Here is a 16,768-nt window from a genome sequence, read left to right as displayed (position 1 = left end):
CTTCCTATAAATCACTTATAAAATCTAAGAAACTATCCAAAATCTAACTACTAAAAACTGTAGAGCTATATTTAAAAGATCTGTTTTTTCATAATGTTTTAGACTAATAGCTTCTCTGCTATATTAAGTACATAAAAATCATGAACATGAAAATCTAGTTTAAAATTTCTCTGCTTGTTTTATATAACTGGGCATTAAAAGTTATTCTATAAACTTTAGATTAAAAAAAAAAAACTAAACTAAACATGGCTTACCATAATCTCTCAGGAGAGCCTGAGCAGGTCTTTCACTGTCAGGAGTTGTGGGTTCTGTGCTTCCACCACTTGCTGAACTAATACCACTATTCGTGCGACTATGACTCTTGAAGTTATTTTCTCCACCACCCTAGTCAAAAAAAAAAATGAATCAAATATGCAAGTATGGACAGAAGTCAATCACTAAAAGCCATGCTGGTAAAATGGAATGTGCCAGCTAAATAGCACAAACTGATACGTAGATAAAAATTGACAAAGGATTAAAACTGTTGTGGTGTTTTTACATAAACACCATTTACTGGTGGTATCAAGGGTCTGATGATTAGTGGGTGCCCATTCTGGAATCGTCTTTGCTGCTGTTTAAAAGGATCAGACTTTTTCCATCTTCACTAGACTTCAATAGTTAATGGTTCTGGGTCTGTAAAGAAATACCCTAGTGCCTCCCAAGCAAAACTTCAGAATAGGAATATATCTTAACTCGCCCGGGAGGTCCGGGCGCGCGAAGTGGGGCAGGGAAGTTTGCAGGTGTGGGTGTAGCGAGTGGCGTAGGGGACAGGGCACCCCCGGGTCCACGATGCAGCCCCCGGATGAGGCCGCAGTATTTTCCTTATATGATCGGGCCCGTGACTGGCGGCGCCGCCGGCCCGGAGCCTGAGAGGATTATGAAAACGTGTCAGGCGAAATGGGGCCAGGGACCCGGGGGCTGGGAGGTTAGGGGGAGGCAGTTAGGCTAAGGTTTGGGTGTGGTTAGGGTGGCCCCTGCCGCTCTGCGAGCCCTGATCGATGATGACGTGACCACTGCGCAATCTGAGTTCTGGGAACTAGGTGATGGAGCGTGTTCTGAGAACGGACTGAGACCGGAAGAAAAAAAAAAAAAAAGAAAAAAAAAAGGAATATATCTTAAAAACACAAAACACAAATAAACAAATAACAGTAACTTTCCAGTGTTACATAAAATACACAAACAATAAATATATGATTAGTATATTTAGCATATATTAGTATTTATCTATAGATAGATAAAGATCAACTCTTATATGTACAGGAGCTAATGAAGGTATCTGCTGAAGACTTCCCTCATTTCCCCTACAAACACAATTCATTTTATCCATGTAAGGTGACTGTTATTAGCCACCTAGTGGGACATGAACATAATTTCCTTAATGATAATCTGATCACCCAGCCTACATCTACTCATCTCACCCCAGCATACTCGGTTAATTCACCTCCCACCAACTGCCTGCCTCTATTCCAGGTAGAGGGATCACATGTCTTGAAGACAGAAGCAGGGAGCATCGGAGTCTCTGGAAAGTATTTCTGATTTAGAAGCACTAGTGCTTTGGGGAAACCTTCAAACTTTGGTCTAGAGGGCAGAAAGAGCAGCTGAGATAGAAAAGGATAAACTAGATGCTGTTTACAGCCAACACTAGATCTACTACAGATACAAGGAATCACAGAGTATGGGGATTTTTCTAGATTATTCAAGCCAATTCACCAACACAGCAAAAGACATAAAAGCTTTAGGTAAACACTGTCCAGGAGTAAAGACAGTGTTTAGCTGGAATTTCTCTCCTGCAGAATCTCTCAGGGACCTGATGAGACACCGAAAGATAAGAAACCTCAAAACAGGTAATATTTTTAAAAGGACCCTCTGAATCAATGAGCTGACTCTAACAAACAAATGCCTTTAAGAACACAAGGACAGACATTTTGGAATATAATTTACATAAAAACAGAAGTTGATATTCTCTGACTAATTACATGTTGTATGCTTCTTACCATCTCCATTTGGCAACCAATGGCTTCTAAAAGTGCTGAATCTTGAACAATATTTAACATTGCCCCTGAAACAACAAAAAAATACATTTAAATACATGACAAGAATACAAAAATGGACAAAATATCTCAATTAACAGCAAAGATAAGAATATGATTTTAACAGAGTATTCCTGGAAATTCCATAAGATTACTGATAAATCCATCAGTTGGTCAGAAAAGAAACTCTGCAAAAATGACCTAATTCTGATCTGCCCCCCAAATTTTAAAATGACATTTTTTAAAAATAAATCTGAATGTCAAACTTTGCTTTGTATAAAAACATGACCAATTTTTAAATTGGTGTGAAAGACTAGATGTAAACATCTCAATTTCATGGGTAATATAAACTAAGAAAAATATTATGGAACATTTTAAAAGCCAGATTCTGATCTTTTCAGTATAAAATAACAAAGTGAAAATCCACAGCTATATCTTTCTGACCAACTGCTTTTTAAGAATGCTTTTAGGGCTTGCCCACAGGGCAAGGGCTTGCATATTCTGAAGGCAAGCTGCATGTATTTATCACCAAGGAACTCATAGCCCTAGGAACTAGTAAAGAAACAAGATGGTGAATCTTGCACTCTACTTCTCATCCCAGCGGGGGGAGTGCTCCCGTGCACTGTGGATTGAAAGAACAGACATAGCTTTGCCAAACTATGCAAGAGTGACAATTGACTCTTCCTTGGAACATACACAGGGAGCGTCTACAGAACAAGGATAAAGCAGAACTAAATACTCCATCAACTGTAGAAATAATCTGATTTCAAGTGCTATGTGTTTTGAACAATCTAAAAAACTACAACTTGGAGGCTCTCTCATATTGAGATTTAACCTCTGTTCATTAAACTCCTTTCCAAAATGAAAGGATTTACTCTTCTATTTATTCTCCCTTCTTGCTGCATAACACACTATACTTACCGCGCACCCACTCCAACCACTACTGTCACCACAAATTTTCTGGCCTTGCTATTTCCCCTCCTGAAACGAAATCCTAACTTCACTGGTGCCTATTCAAATCCTGCCCTATAAGATCCAATTTAATTTCCATTTTCCCCTATGAAATTTCCTTGCTCTTTCAGTTTATTCTCTCTCAACACTAAAGACATCCAACATGACATGCAAACAGCACTGCCTTCTGCTGTTATCTGAGTACTCTGGGAAGGTGTTTCAATCTCTGCAATGAGACTTGCTCAAGGATAAAAGCCATGCAATTTGCTTCTTTCTCCTCAGAGTACCTGCACCTAGGACCATTCCCTTGGATTTGATTAAAAAACAAAAAAGTACAGTAACAGACAGCTGCAGTAACCAAGTTGAAAGGTGATAAGGGTTTAAAATATAGAAGTGGCCATAATGATGAAAAGTCATTCAAGACAGTATGATTAGAAAACCAACAGGAAACAAGAAGGGAAAAGGGAGGAGGCACAGAAACAGCTGCTACTCAATCTCCTCTTGGCAGGTTCTGTCATGACTTCCACAATTACACCCAACTTGCATGTTCTAACAGGCAGGAGGAAGAGGCAGAGGTAAAAGTAATGATGGCAGAGAGGAAAGGGGAGAAAAAGGGGACACAAGGAGAGAGGAAGGGCAAGAGGGAAAGAGAAAGAGAAAGAACACACAAAAAACTAAGCCAACATGACCTACCAAGACAATTGATGTGTTCCTTCCCTCACCTTACCTCTTCAAATTTTATTCACGGTTAAGAGCAAACAATTCTGCCTCTGATTAAGAATTAAGTAGGGCTGTACTTCGCTTAGGTTCCCATCACTGACCCCTGCCTCAAGATGCCTGAGGTCAACAACAGGATCTGGGTTTTCACTTAAAAAAAAATGTGTGAACACAAACCTAGTATCATTTGAGTGTTGTTGGGGTCCGTTTCCGTTTGCAAGGCACCTATTAGTATATTCACAAGTCTCAACTTCAGTGACAAAAAAGTTATTGGTTTATCATAAGAAGAGCTGTCATCATTACTAAACTTTCCTTCCAGGACTACCTGTGGAAGAAACAAATAACATTTAACATCACCTGCTGCGGCACACTCCAGTCCTGTAGGAACTGCTACAGTGGACAAAAAAAGGATCAGTCCAACGAGCAGGGCTTTCAGTCTGACTGATGGTAGCCACTGTGCTAAGTCTATCACTAACTTACACAACATAGGGGATCAGACACACTAGCCTCTCACCACATGAAATAGTAGAATGGTTGAGTGACAGAAGAAATACCTTCACAAATCAACTTTGCTGATTCACTTGAAATAATCTGAAATTTTTAAGAAAGTTCCTGCTCCAGCTTAAAAATATAATTTGACTTGAATTAGCACACAAAACATACAGAATATGAAGAACTTTAATAAAACCTTACCTCAGATTTGACTGTGCCAAAGTGATGTGGGAGGGGCAACAAAGAAAGCAGGATATTAATGGAAGATCGTCTCAGTTCTGTTGGATTTACATAGCTTTTGAATTTTGAAAGTTCTCTGCAAAAAAAAAAAAAAAAATAGCTATTAGTATTTCTGAACTGAAGTATGTTTTTAGCTATTGCCAAATATATATTATGTTAATTTTTCACAATACAAGTACTGGGTTTGGTTTTACAGAGAATGCTGAAACTACTTTCCACTGAGTTTATATTCTGTAATTTGTGTGTGTTTGGGAGAGAGAATCACCCTGTTAAACTGTTAGGGAATTGAACTAGAATCTGATGGATTGATTTTAAATATCAGGCCTACGCTACAAAAGACCTCTGGGCTGGGGCTACTCTTGTCCCTCTATACCAGGCCAGAAAGGATTCAACACGCCCATGAACAAATCAGAACTGAAGTTCAGGGACAAGGTGGGTCTGGATGCTCTACTGTCATTTAATGCGGCCTGAGAGCCCTTGGGTTACGAAGACCACTGGACAGGAGAAACTGGGAAATCGGGGAGGAAGCACCAAAACAGACCAGGCCAAAACCAACAACTGACATACTAGTACAGGATGAAAGCTTACCTGTCAGGCAAAATGGTTTCAAGAGCTGAAATAAAGTAAGGAACCACAACATCAATCCCTTTCAAGTCACAGCAGAACAAAGGAGGGGAGTTTAGAATAACGCTGGCCAAGACAGGATGGCACACATAATCATTTATCTGCAAACCTTGAATTAAAAGCATGTAAAATCTAGGAAAGCAAGAAAAAAATTTTAAACAAACTGCTGGTCAACCGTTTTCATAATCACTAATATTTTCTACATAGTCATCTTAAATTCTATTTCCAATCTTCACTACTTCTATCCTTTAAAAGGCATTAATGGAGTTAGAACAATTCAGAATCAAATACACTAAGAACCAAGTTATATTTCTTAATCAAAAGAAAAAAAAGAGATTCATGTCTATTACACTTTCTTGCAGTGTTAATTAAGCCTTGCAACTCAAAGTTACAGGTTAGCTCGCCAGGCTCCTCCATCTGTGGGATTTTCCAGGCAAGAGTACTGGAGTGGGTTGCCATTTCCTTCTCCAGAGGATCTTCCTGACCCAGGGATTGAACCCGGGTCTCCCGCATTGTAGTCAGACACTTTACCACCTAAGCCACCAGGGAAGAACCAAAAACAAAAGGCCGCAGTAATTATCAATAAATTGGAGGAATTACCAAATTAAATTTCATGTCAGTAAAATTTTGCGGTATTCCAAAATTCCTGAAAAAAAAGTGTCTTGTGTCTTTTCCCACTCCCCTGCTATTTTGGGGGCACAATGAAAGAAAGAAACCTCATTTGACCCTTTATGCACAGTATGAAGGTCACCCTGAGTAAGAATTCATTAAGGAATGTACTTTAAGTGTACCTTACTTTCAATATCCTCCCCTAACCCCCAAAGAACTAAGCATTCAAACTTCTATCATTTAAGAGACACTATATAGGTATACTCTTCAACTATAAAAGGCACCTTCTCCACAAAACTCCTCACCTCCTGGTTACTGCTGAACGCATTTCAATCTACTTTCCCTCTCTGGAACTCAACTAAAAACACATTATAACAAATAACCAGTGGCCTCTCAATTGCTGAATCCAAAAGACATGTCTAACTGTTAATTTACTCTGCTTTTTGAAAGCATTCAACCCTTTGAGTACTCCCTTCTTCTCTTATTCTTCTCTGATGTCTATGTCTAGTTCCTTTAACAAATCTTATTCCACATGCCTCGTAATACTAGTGTTCCCTGCTGACAACCTTGGCTCCCTAAGCTGTTAGTCTGGTTAAACAATACACAAGCCAGCAAACATAGTGGAATTAGTCTCTAACTCCACGTCCACTAGCCCAAAGCACCCTGGAGACCCGAGGACAGCACAGTCTGATTCTAGAACTCCCTGTGCACAGTGTCCAGCACAAAACAGGAACTTTATAAATATCTGTTGATAAATAACCCACAGGCACCTTACAGGAGCTAACCTGTAACTTCAAATTCAACAGCTTCAACACTAAGCCCATCCTTGGCCCCCTCACACATCTGTTCTTTGGTTGGTAACACTACCACCCATCCAATCTTATGGGCCAGATGGAAGGCTCATGGTCACAGCCTTCTCCCTTACTGCTGCTGACACCATTTGGAGTACCACCCCAACCCACAGTCTCTCCTAAGAAATGTACCCCCACAAGGGTGCCTGTATGCAGTATGAACCACCTTCACAGCTGTAGCTGACTAGACCAGAGGCAGAGAGCTGATTAATCAGATCCTCTTTCCCAGGAATCTGAAATTGGGATTCAGAATAATAACTGGCCTTTGTGTCACTAAGGCAAAGGCCATGGAAATTTGGAACTTAGAAACACATTGCAATGTAAGAAATTGATATGCAGGTAACAGAAGAATGAGGCAGTCTAGAAGACCATGATGACAGAGAAACAGAAAGGAAGAAAGGTGTTTTGGTCCCCGAATACTTTCTAGCCCCTGGTTTCTGCCCTTCGTGAGACCCTGCTGCATGTCCTGATCTTAGAAGATATTAAATAGCATAAGTTTCTCAAACTTTTGCTTAAGTCACATGAAGAGGGGTTTCCATTAAAGTCAACAGCTTATTATTACTAACTCCTGATTAGTTCCCTGCATGTACCATTCTGTTTCTACCTACATTCTCTACTTTTTCTGAGCCAGTTTAATCTTCTCTCCTGAGACTCTAGTATGTACCCAGAGACCTGAATGTTCTTTCTAATATCACTTCAGCAGCTGTGTGAATGATCAGTTGAGGAGGGCAAAAGAGAGTCAAGAAAAATAGGAGGCCATTACCAGCTAATTTAGGGAAAAAGTGACAAGGCCTGAAGTGTCATGGTGGGGACAGAGTGGAGAGATTAGAAACAGGGTTAAGTAGAAGAAAGGCAGGAGTCGGCTGACCACCTAAAGATAAAGAGGGAGAGAAGAGAAGCCTAAAATGATGGCAAGTTTCTGGCATAAGCAACAGAATGGATGGCAGAGACATTCAAACGACTGGCTGAAGGCACAGATTTGGATAAAATGACCCCATTCAACTTGCTAACACAGTCTAAGTTAACTACCCATCTAGTAAGTCCAGCACAATCATCCAACTCTCTGTACTCTTTCCTGAACCCCCAGAGCAAGTGTATGCTGCTGCTTCCTCTGAATGTCTATAGCACTTCATCTGTGTCTTTCTCCTGCCAACTTCCTATCGCTGCTGGACTGGTACTACTTGTGTACATGGCTCTGCCTGAGAAAATTAGCTCCTTAGAGAGAGGATTGACAGCTAACATTTTTGGATCATCTACAGTGTCTAGTACTGTGGAAAAAAAATGTATCAAAAGTTGAGTGTGGCCCTTCCAAATTTCTCTATAATTATTAAATATCAATAAGTTGGAATAAATACATCTAACATAAGAGATGTATTTTATTTATTGGGCGTCCTCACCAAATCTAGTACGGTAGGTCAAAAGGAATTCAAGCAAAACCTTCAATTACTTACATGCATTTGCAGGTATTTCAAACCAACATTTACTTATCAATTCAGCCTATCAAGCCATGCTACAACAGACTTTCACTATCACAACTATACAAATAGAAAAATAAACAAAAAAATTCTAAGACCTGGATAAATAAGCTGGCAGAATCTCTTCTCCAGTCTTCTTGCTACAAAAAATCCTACACAGTGTCCCACAAGCCTCAGCTCTTCCTGCTTCATAGTTATCGGGAAATTCACTTGCATCAAACATAGGATTGGAAACCATGGTGTCTGTGGACATTTGTGACCCTTTCCGTCGAAACTCCATGCTAGCTTGTGTTGTAATGGCTGGGGAGAAAAAAGGAGGGTTTTATTATATTTGTTGATATGCAAATAGGCTCATGGGACCCTGGACACAAAGATCAAATGTCGGTGTCATTAAATAGCTACTTGAATAGAATCCAATAATGCTTTTGTTTAGCAACTAGGTCTTAAGTTTTTTTTTAAAGGGCTCTCTGAAATCTTTGAAATGGGGTAACAATTAGCTTACAGTGGTACTATCAGTTAACAGATTCAACAAGAAGCATTTTTCAACTGAATTTTTGATTAGCAGAGTACATTTATATATATCTGTATTCACACACATACAGATATATAACACAGAATTTGGCTTTTCTGTTTTTTTCCTCTCCCAATAAAAGTGATGCTTAAACAATAAGAAAAATAGGTGCTGCAATTTACACATTACCCCAGGCAGACATCATAACTGAATGGGTAATCCCATGCCAGGGTATATACTTTAGGGAGAGGACAAGCTAAGGACAGAATGGGTAGGGAGGAAGAGACAGCATTCCCACCACCCACCCAACTCCAAAACACACACCAAAGAATTGCTCAACCAAGCAAAATGAGAATGAATTTTAACAACCACAGACAGCAGCTAACTTGAGGTTGATAAATCAGAAAATTGGATTGGGTAAGAAAGATTATCATGGTCATTTGTTGTCACTGAAACAGAAGCCCTTCGAAAGTTGCTCGTGTTTTTAGGAAAAGATTTCATTGTGTACTGAAAGTCACTCTGAAATCTTTTATCACTCTACATGAAATGTTTAAATTATTTTATAGTAATAGATTTAACAGAATGCAGAGTCAAGCATAAATCTTTATGCAACTTCCCATGAGCCATTCTTAGTCCTGAATAAGGTATCCAGCAATAATACATTTGAAAAACACTACATGCAGAATGCATACAAATCAAACACTAAATCTGTATAAAAATAAGCTTAAGCTTTAAATTAAAAAAAAAAAAAAAGCCAAAACACAGTTAGTGCAAAATCCTGGAATTCATGACATGACCAGACTAGTGTACAAAAATAATGGGACTGATTCAGGCAGATTAATTTGCTTTTGCCAACAATCTTCCCCATTCAAAACACAGAAAAGTATTTTTCTTCCCAAGTGCAAAAACTACAAGAGACAATGACAATCAAAAATTTTAATGGAATTATGAAAAAAATAAAAACATGACTGCAATTAAGGAGAAGCTTCTGGTTCCTACTTACAAGATTTATAAGAAAGAAGAATTTGGATAAAAGATGCTGCAAGATAATAGAAATAAATGGAAACAAATCAAAGGACAGCAGTAATTATAAAATACTTTAAAGATGGTGAAATTTTACAATAAGTTAAGAAGCTTTTTAGCTTTTTAAAAGTTAGGTTAAAAGCTTTATGATACCACAAGCTAGTTCAAAAACAGGAAATTGTGCATTCAGATCCAAAATTATGATTTTTGTATCATGCAAAACAATGAACGAAGAAAATTACACAACTACAAGGAATTGAGGTTCTGAACTGCCCATAACGTGCATTAAAATTTTAGTTCATTAACCCTTCCCAGCTCAATGTTACATTTACAAAGCACTGTGTACTGTCATGTAAATCTAAAGCTAACTAGTTCATAAAAGCAAACATTTTGTTAGAGGTGAACTATATGGCAGAATTCCTTGATGGCAGCCAGTACTTAGAAAACAGACTAACAGAGTCAGTATTCTCCAACTTTCCACCACCCCCAAAACCTCAAGAGCAGCACCCAAAAGGACTCTAACCCATTCAACTGTCTGGACACCTCCTATCTCCTGAGTAATACAACAGCTTTTCTCATCTCTGAACACAAGGTCGGAGAAGAGCTGCTATCCTTTCCCCACCAAGGAAAATGGTTAGGAGTTGAAAAGAAGAATTAGTTGCCCACATACGATGTGAATTTTAGTTTCTATCTTTTGGCACTAGAAGATGAGCAAAGCTGTTAAAAACTCCCTATTGAGTGGGAAGATTTCTAAGTTCCCTTTAAGCAAGCCCACCAAAAAAGCAGCAGGTTGAACCACTCTGGATTCAGGGATTTTACTGTCAACAGCTTGATACCCAAAAGTTACACTGTAAAAGAATTATATCTTAGTGAAAATAAATATATGACTGACTCAATCTAGAAAATATAATACAATAAACATAAACATGGGTCATAAAATTCAAAATATAAGGCACATGAACATAAGAAAATAGAAGTTTTTTAAGTGTTTTCATTTAGTCATCAAATAAATACATTTACTTATCCATAAGTCAAACTTGTAAATAAAATATGAAATGGTAGAATAAAAGGTATCTGAATTGGAACAAAACAAACAAGGAATCCCTAAACTCAATCATGCAACCTCAAATTATATTCCTGAAAATGCCTTTATATCCACTACTCTTCTAAAAATTATTTAAAGATTTCTAAGAACATCCAGAATAATTACATGTGTATAATGCTAACAGCCATAGACCCTTAGTTCTGAGATGATATATAAAAGAAAACAATTTATTTCTGAGAGAAAGCAAGAGACCTTTATGGCTTTTTTATTAGTTTTATCCTTGAAATCAACACTCCCCAGAGATGCATTGTGTGTGGTAGTCGCTCAGTTGGGTCTGACTCTTTGCGACACCATGGACTGTAGCCCACCAGACTCTTTTCTCCATGGAATTCTCCAGGCAAGAATACTGGAGTGGGTTGCCATTCCCTTCTTCAGGGGATCTTCCCAACTCAGAGATAGAACCCGCATCTCCTGCACTGCAGGCATATTCTTTACCGTCTGAGCCACCACAGAAGATGCATCATCTAATGCAATTAGGCATCCTTTTATCTCAAGTTCTTTCCAACCCCAGGGGAAAAGTGCTTTTCTTACCAATCAACCAATATTAATTATATTATTACATAGAGCAGAATTAATGCATAAAGCACAGTGCCTGGTACAAAGTAACCACAGCTCAATAAATGTTAGCCATTATTATTATTCAGCTCTATTCATTCAGTAATAAATATTCAATATATTCTATAGGACCCCACCCTCCCATCCTGCACCCTAATGCCACTACTTACAACTATAATGGTAAGATGACATAGACCAGATTTAGATAAGAGTTTCATTTCTGTAATAAAATCTAAATGAAGATATCAAGGTTGAGTTATTAATTATTAGTCTTAAAAATGATATTTTTTTAAAATGTGCCCTTGAAACAAACTTTTCTAGACTGAAACCTAAAAGAACAGTCTTCTGTGAAGCAGAAATTTGATTTATATGTAGTAACGAGTGAATGGCTGTCAAAATCTAAGAAAACACTTTTTGTGAATAAATTTCCGGTCAATCATGTTTAATTCTTTATATCAATAGTATTATCCTGGCTGACATGAAGGGAACTTCCAGGTCACCTACTGAAAGGAATCTGATTGAACAAAATGTGGCTAACCTGATGTGTGTCTAATAAAACCAAACAAAAGCCAAACCTCATAGAATAAACATGAAAAGGACACGTAGGAAAATGTTTAAAATTACTTCAGCTGGAAGGGGTTAAGCACAAGACACTGCTTGGTCAGAGACAGAGAACTTTTTAAGATACATATTAATCTTGCAGGTAGGAAAGATAAAAAAGAAAAAAAAAAGGAAAGAAAAAAATGGTAACGTATTTCTTGGGCAATATTTACCAGTCATGCTGCTGTCTCTGTTTATCCCATTATGAAGTTTACAGTGAACAAACGCTGCATCAAATAACCATGATCCAAAGAGATTCAAGATGCTGTTAACCTTTGGTCTCCGGGGGGCAGGCAGTGGCCGGGGTTCTGAACTAGTCTGATTTGGACTTGACAGAGGAGAGGTGGAGGATGTCTGATGCTGAACTTTCGAGGCGTGAGCAGTACTAACCTGTTAGAAGAACACAAGAGTATAGCCACAGTCACAAGAAGTTTGCGAAAACAGCAGGACTTTTTAAAAGGATGGCAGATTAAACAGCCAATTGTATATGGTATAATGATAGTGATGAAGCCTTACTGTGCTTGTCTTCATGGTGGCCTTATTCACAGTAACAGCCCGGTGCCGCCGGTTATGTGGCGGGGTAGTATTGACAGCAGTGCTCTGAGGCATGCTCAGTCTGTTCACGGGTGTTGGAGGAGCACTGTCTGATCGGGGTCTAGAAATGCCTTTAAAGAAAGACAAAAGGAGTTATTCTTCATAGTTCAAAATATGTGGTCAGCAAATCTGCCTCAAGCAACACTGGTGAAGGCTCAGGACCGACTAGTATAGCAGAGACTACAAGCTGCCTCCCAGCTGTCACCCATCCTTTCTTCCTGAGTTACAGAACACAAAACTCAGCTGGATGCGGCTACCCAGAACAAACAACTACATTCTGAAGGCTCCTTTATGGCCAGATGTGGCCATGTTCTGACCACAGAGAAGTGGGTGATTACTGGGTGAGTCTTCTCGAAAAACCTCCTTTTAAGTGTCTTTTAAGGACCAATCAAAGGTAGTGGCTTCCTTCCCAGTTACTAAAAGGATGGCTGGAACTCTTTCAACCATCATGGCCCATGAGAGTGGCCACAAAGGAAGAAGAGCCAGAAGATGGAAGTGCCCTGGGTTTCTGACAATGGTGGAACTGCCATAGCAGCCCTGTACAGCTTAGCCTGGGGCTTAACATGTATGAAAATAAGCTACCCTGTTTAAACCACTGGTATTTTTGATCAAGTGGCAGCCAAACTTAACTGAACTAATGTATTACCTCTGTAATACCTCTGTAATATATTAAGTACACATAACAAATGTTTTTTAAATGACAGGTATTACATATCAAGGGCTTCCCAGGTGGCACTAAAATCCGCATGCCAATGCAGGAGATGTAAGAGATGCGGGTTCAATCCCTGAGTCAATAAGATCCCCTGGAGGAGGAAATGGCAACACACTCCACTATTCTTGCCAGGAGAATTCCATGGACAGAAGAGCTTGGCAGGTTACAGTCCATGGGATTGCAAAGAGTCGGACACAACTGAGCATCCGAGTACATTAAATATTAATGCTCTTTAACAGGTTAAAAAAATTCTGACTTTTCATGTGAAAAGCAGTTTAAAACAACGTTTCACAAAATGTATAATTTGCTTCCTAATGATTCATGTAAGAATGATACCTAACACATTTTAAACTGTATTTTCTAGGATTATTAGTGAAATGACACTTCTTTCTTTTGCAAATTATTTATTCATAGCCTTTGTCCACTTATCTACCGGGTCATATTCTTTTCTCTTTGCATCACCTGATCTACCCAGCATTTATATAATAATAACAAAAACACTCAGGTTATTACATTAGTTGCAAGTAATTTTTCCTAGTTTACTACTTGGCAGTCAAATCTCTTTGTCTTTTTCTTTGGGCTGTCCCCTAATAGCCTCTAAAACCAGACTCTAGAATTATCTTCAAACATCCAGCAACATACACAAAATTCACCTAAGAATGCATCCACCAGACAGCTGATTCCACGCATGGCACGAAAAAATATTTGAGGCAGATGTTTAAGGCAGGGATACTGATTCAATTCTTGTGGCATTCCGCTCACATTTAAGAACTGTTCCTGAAATTTGGGAGTAGAGCTTATAATGGCTGGATTACTCAAATCCACGGGATTACTATCAAAAGAGAGAGCAAGAATTAATTATACATTTAGAAATTTCTTTAGCAATAAAATGCATGCAATCTAATTTTAAGAACAGGGCTGTGTGTACCTATTTGATTCAGAGAGGAGATGAATCTGTGTTTAATAGGCTAGGGAAGCAAACATCAACTCTACAGAAGACCTGCAGTGTGCTTACATAAACTTCATTTGCCTATTCAGAAAATGAAAACCAAAATAAGACTAGTAATGTTTAATTTTTTAAAAGCATATATGGATATATTGCTATATGTTTGGAATTAAGCAACAGAATGGTAAAATTATAAATAAATGTACAAGAACATCATGGAGGAAATTTTACTTTAGTATTTACATTTCCAATTTTTAAAAAACTCTGTGAAAATCAGGATGAGTGCTTACATTCTTGTGCATGCACTCAAGTCATACATTTTGATATATTTAAAACAACATATTTGGGCTTGAGTATTTCCACTGAAAAAAAGATTTATGTTTTCACTCAAAACAGTCTGCTTAAGTGTCCATTAAACAGCCTTTCCAACTCAAAGTAATAACGTTAGTTAACGCATAGCCAGCCACTTGGAAAGAACTTCCACTAGCTACAAGATCAAAAGAATTAGGCTGAGGAATAAAAATCAGGGGTTTATAGAGGACCTGGGCCTTTGAAACCTTTTTCCATCCAGTTAGACTCTTAATTTCAAGTAAATAAAAGTGAGGACAGAGGAATGTGTGTGCCCGTATGGAAAGGGGCTTCAAGTATTAGCATACTGTATCCATAGAACTGTAGTTCACTCTGTGAGGTAGAGGAGAAAAGAAGCCTCTAAGGACTTCCCTGGCAGTGCAGTGGTTAAGAATCTGCCGTCAGGGCAGGGGATGCAGTTTTAATCCCTGGTTGGGGAACCAAGGTCCTATGTGCCTCAGGGCCAGAGAAAGAGAGCAAGGCACACGCATACAGCAAAACAGCCGAGAGAGATGATAGAGCAGCCTATCCCAAGGCTGCCCAGATCTTTCCAATCACGAGTATGAATGTTCACTGGTTCCTGACGCCCAGTGAGACCTCTTTATCATCATACAATAACCTCCTTTTCACCAGCATTTGTTCAAATTCCTATTCTGTATATCCAAAAAAAAAGTGACTAAAACATTCTTTCAGCTCAAGAAGGACAGAGTATGAAGAGATCAATTAACGGTGAAGGAGTAGGGGCTTCCCTGGTGGCTGAGTGGTAAAGAATCTGCCTGGAAATGCAGGAAACACAGGTTCGATCCCTGGTCTAGGAAGATCCTACATACCATGGAACAGCTAAGCCCACACACCACAACTACTGAGCTTGTGCTCCAAAGTCCAGGAGTCACAACAACCGGACCCACGCACTGAAAACTACTGAAGCCCACGCGCCGTATAGCCTATGCTCCACAAGAGAAGGCATCCCAATGAGAGGCCCGTGCAGCGCAACAGAGCAGCCCCCGCTCACTGCAACTAGAGAAAAGCCCCTGCAGCAACAAAGACGCAGCACAACCAAAAGTAAAGAAATAAACAGCGAAGGAGCAGGAGAAGACTATCTAAGAACTACCACTAAAAAAAAAAACTACCATGAAAAAAGATTCCACTACTACAGTTTTACTGGCGGCGTATTTCAAACTCTTAAGGAATATATAACTTTCATACAATAGAGTACAGAAAAAGATAGGAAGTTTCCTAAGTTTTTTAAAGTTGCCAAAATATAAATTAGTCAAAAAACAGAAAGAGAGATAATTTGGGAAAATATTAAAAGAACAACATTCCATAATCAAGCAGAACTTATCTTTAAACGATACAGGATGATTCAACATTGGGGAAAAAAATTAATATACTATCAATAGATAAAAGAAGAAAAGATATTTAATTGCTTAAATGAATCCCAAAATATGACTTGAAAATAATTCAGCACTATTTCCCATTTATATTTTTCAATTTAAAATTCTTTAATTGCTTATGAAATCAAGAACACAAGAAACAGTAACTATCTAATATTAACAACCAACACCCCATTCAAAATTTCATGCAGTAGAGGCATTTGAATGAAAATCAGAAAAGAGGGATGTCAAAACAGTGTCATTTTAACACAACAGTGTTGTAGAAATTCTGACCACTAAAACATACAAAAATTATTGTAACAAAAATGGCAACTTTTCAAGCACCTGACACATACTAGATACACTGTTTCACATTTTCTTCAATTCTTATAACAAGATGGATACTATTATTATCTCCATTTTATAGATTAAAAAGAGACTGAGACTCAGAAAGACTAAATTGCTTGCTCAAGCTCACAAAGGAAAAAGTAGTAGAAAATGAACTCATACACAGGTCTTACTGCAACCAAAACACTTTTAATGAATTACCACAGACTCAAGTATAAATTACTAGAAAGGAGACATTTTTTATTTGCAGATATGTGCAAATACATGTGTCCATTATATCTAGAAATCTAAAAAGAATCAGTGAAATACAGCATTTTAAAACCCCAAATATAATATACAAAAGTAAAATAGGTAAAACATCTTCTTTACAGCAGCAATAGCCACTTGCAAGATTTAACAATAGAAAAAAAAGCCTTTCACAACATCAGCAATAAATATAAATAATAATGGCAAAAAAAAATTATGCATATGTACAAAACACTTCCACAACATATTTACAATTCTTAAAAAGAAAAACACCTACTCTTAAAAGGCAACCACAATATATTAAGATGTCAGCTGCTTCTAAATATAATACAAGCTAATACAATTCTCATCTTTGGCAGAGATGAGAATTGCTTAGCTA

General features: G+C 38.2%; 1 protein-coding gene and 2 non-coding genes across 6 annotated transcripts in view; 2 read left to right on the top strand and 1 right to left on the bottom strand.

Moving 5' to 3' along the window:
* RALGAPB (Ral GTPase activating protein non-catalytic subunit beta) overlaps positions 1-16,768 on the bottom strand; it is an 89,198-nt gene that overhangs the window by 40,066 nt on the left and 32,364 nt on the right. For 2 of the 4 annotated variants that reach the window (XM_043882952.1, XM_043882951.1), the window contains exons 7-16: positions 13,782-13,960; positions 12,339-12,487; positions 11,996-12,212; positions 9,543-9,578; positions 8,127-8,328; positions 5,058-5,225; positions 4,431-4,545; positions 3,915-4,062; positions 2,034-2,098; positions 255-384 (exon numbers count right to left, since the gene is read on the bottom strand). In XM_043882952.1, the coding sequence (XP_043738887.1) occupies positions 255-384; positions 2,034-2,098; positions 3,915-4,062; positions 4,431-4,545; positions 5,058-5,225; positions 8,127-8,328; positions 9,543-9,578; positions 11,996-12,212; positions 12,339-12,487; positions 13,782-13,960 (1,409 nt within the window). The remainder of the gene's footprint in view (positions 1-254; positions 385-2,033; positions 2,099-3,914; positions 4,063-4,430; positions 4,546-5,057; positions 5,226-8,126; positions 8,329-9,542; positions 9,579-11,995; positions 12,213-12,338; positions 12,488-13,781; positions 13,961-16,768) is intronic. The other 2 variants (XM_043882953.1, XM_043882954.1) reach the window with 1 other exon arrangement.
* LOC122682326 lies at positions 815-956 on the top strand. Its single transcript, XR_006337341.1, has one exon.
* On the top strand, positions 1,032-1,114 carry LOC122682314. The gene has a single exon (XR_006337330.1).

Source organism: Cervus elaphus, chromosome 23 (genome assembly GCF_910594005.1).
Source record: "Cervus elaphus chromosome 23, mCerEla1.1, whole genome shotgun sequence".
In the NCBI taxonomy this organism is placed as follows: domain Eukaryota; kingdom Metazoa; phylum Chordata; class Mammalia; order Artiodactyla; family Cervidae; genus Cervus; species Cervus elaphus.
Note: the sequence above shows the minus strand (reverse complement) of the source record. Positions and strands in the feature narration are given on the sequence as shown.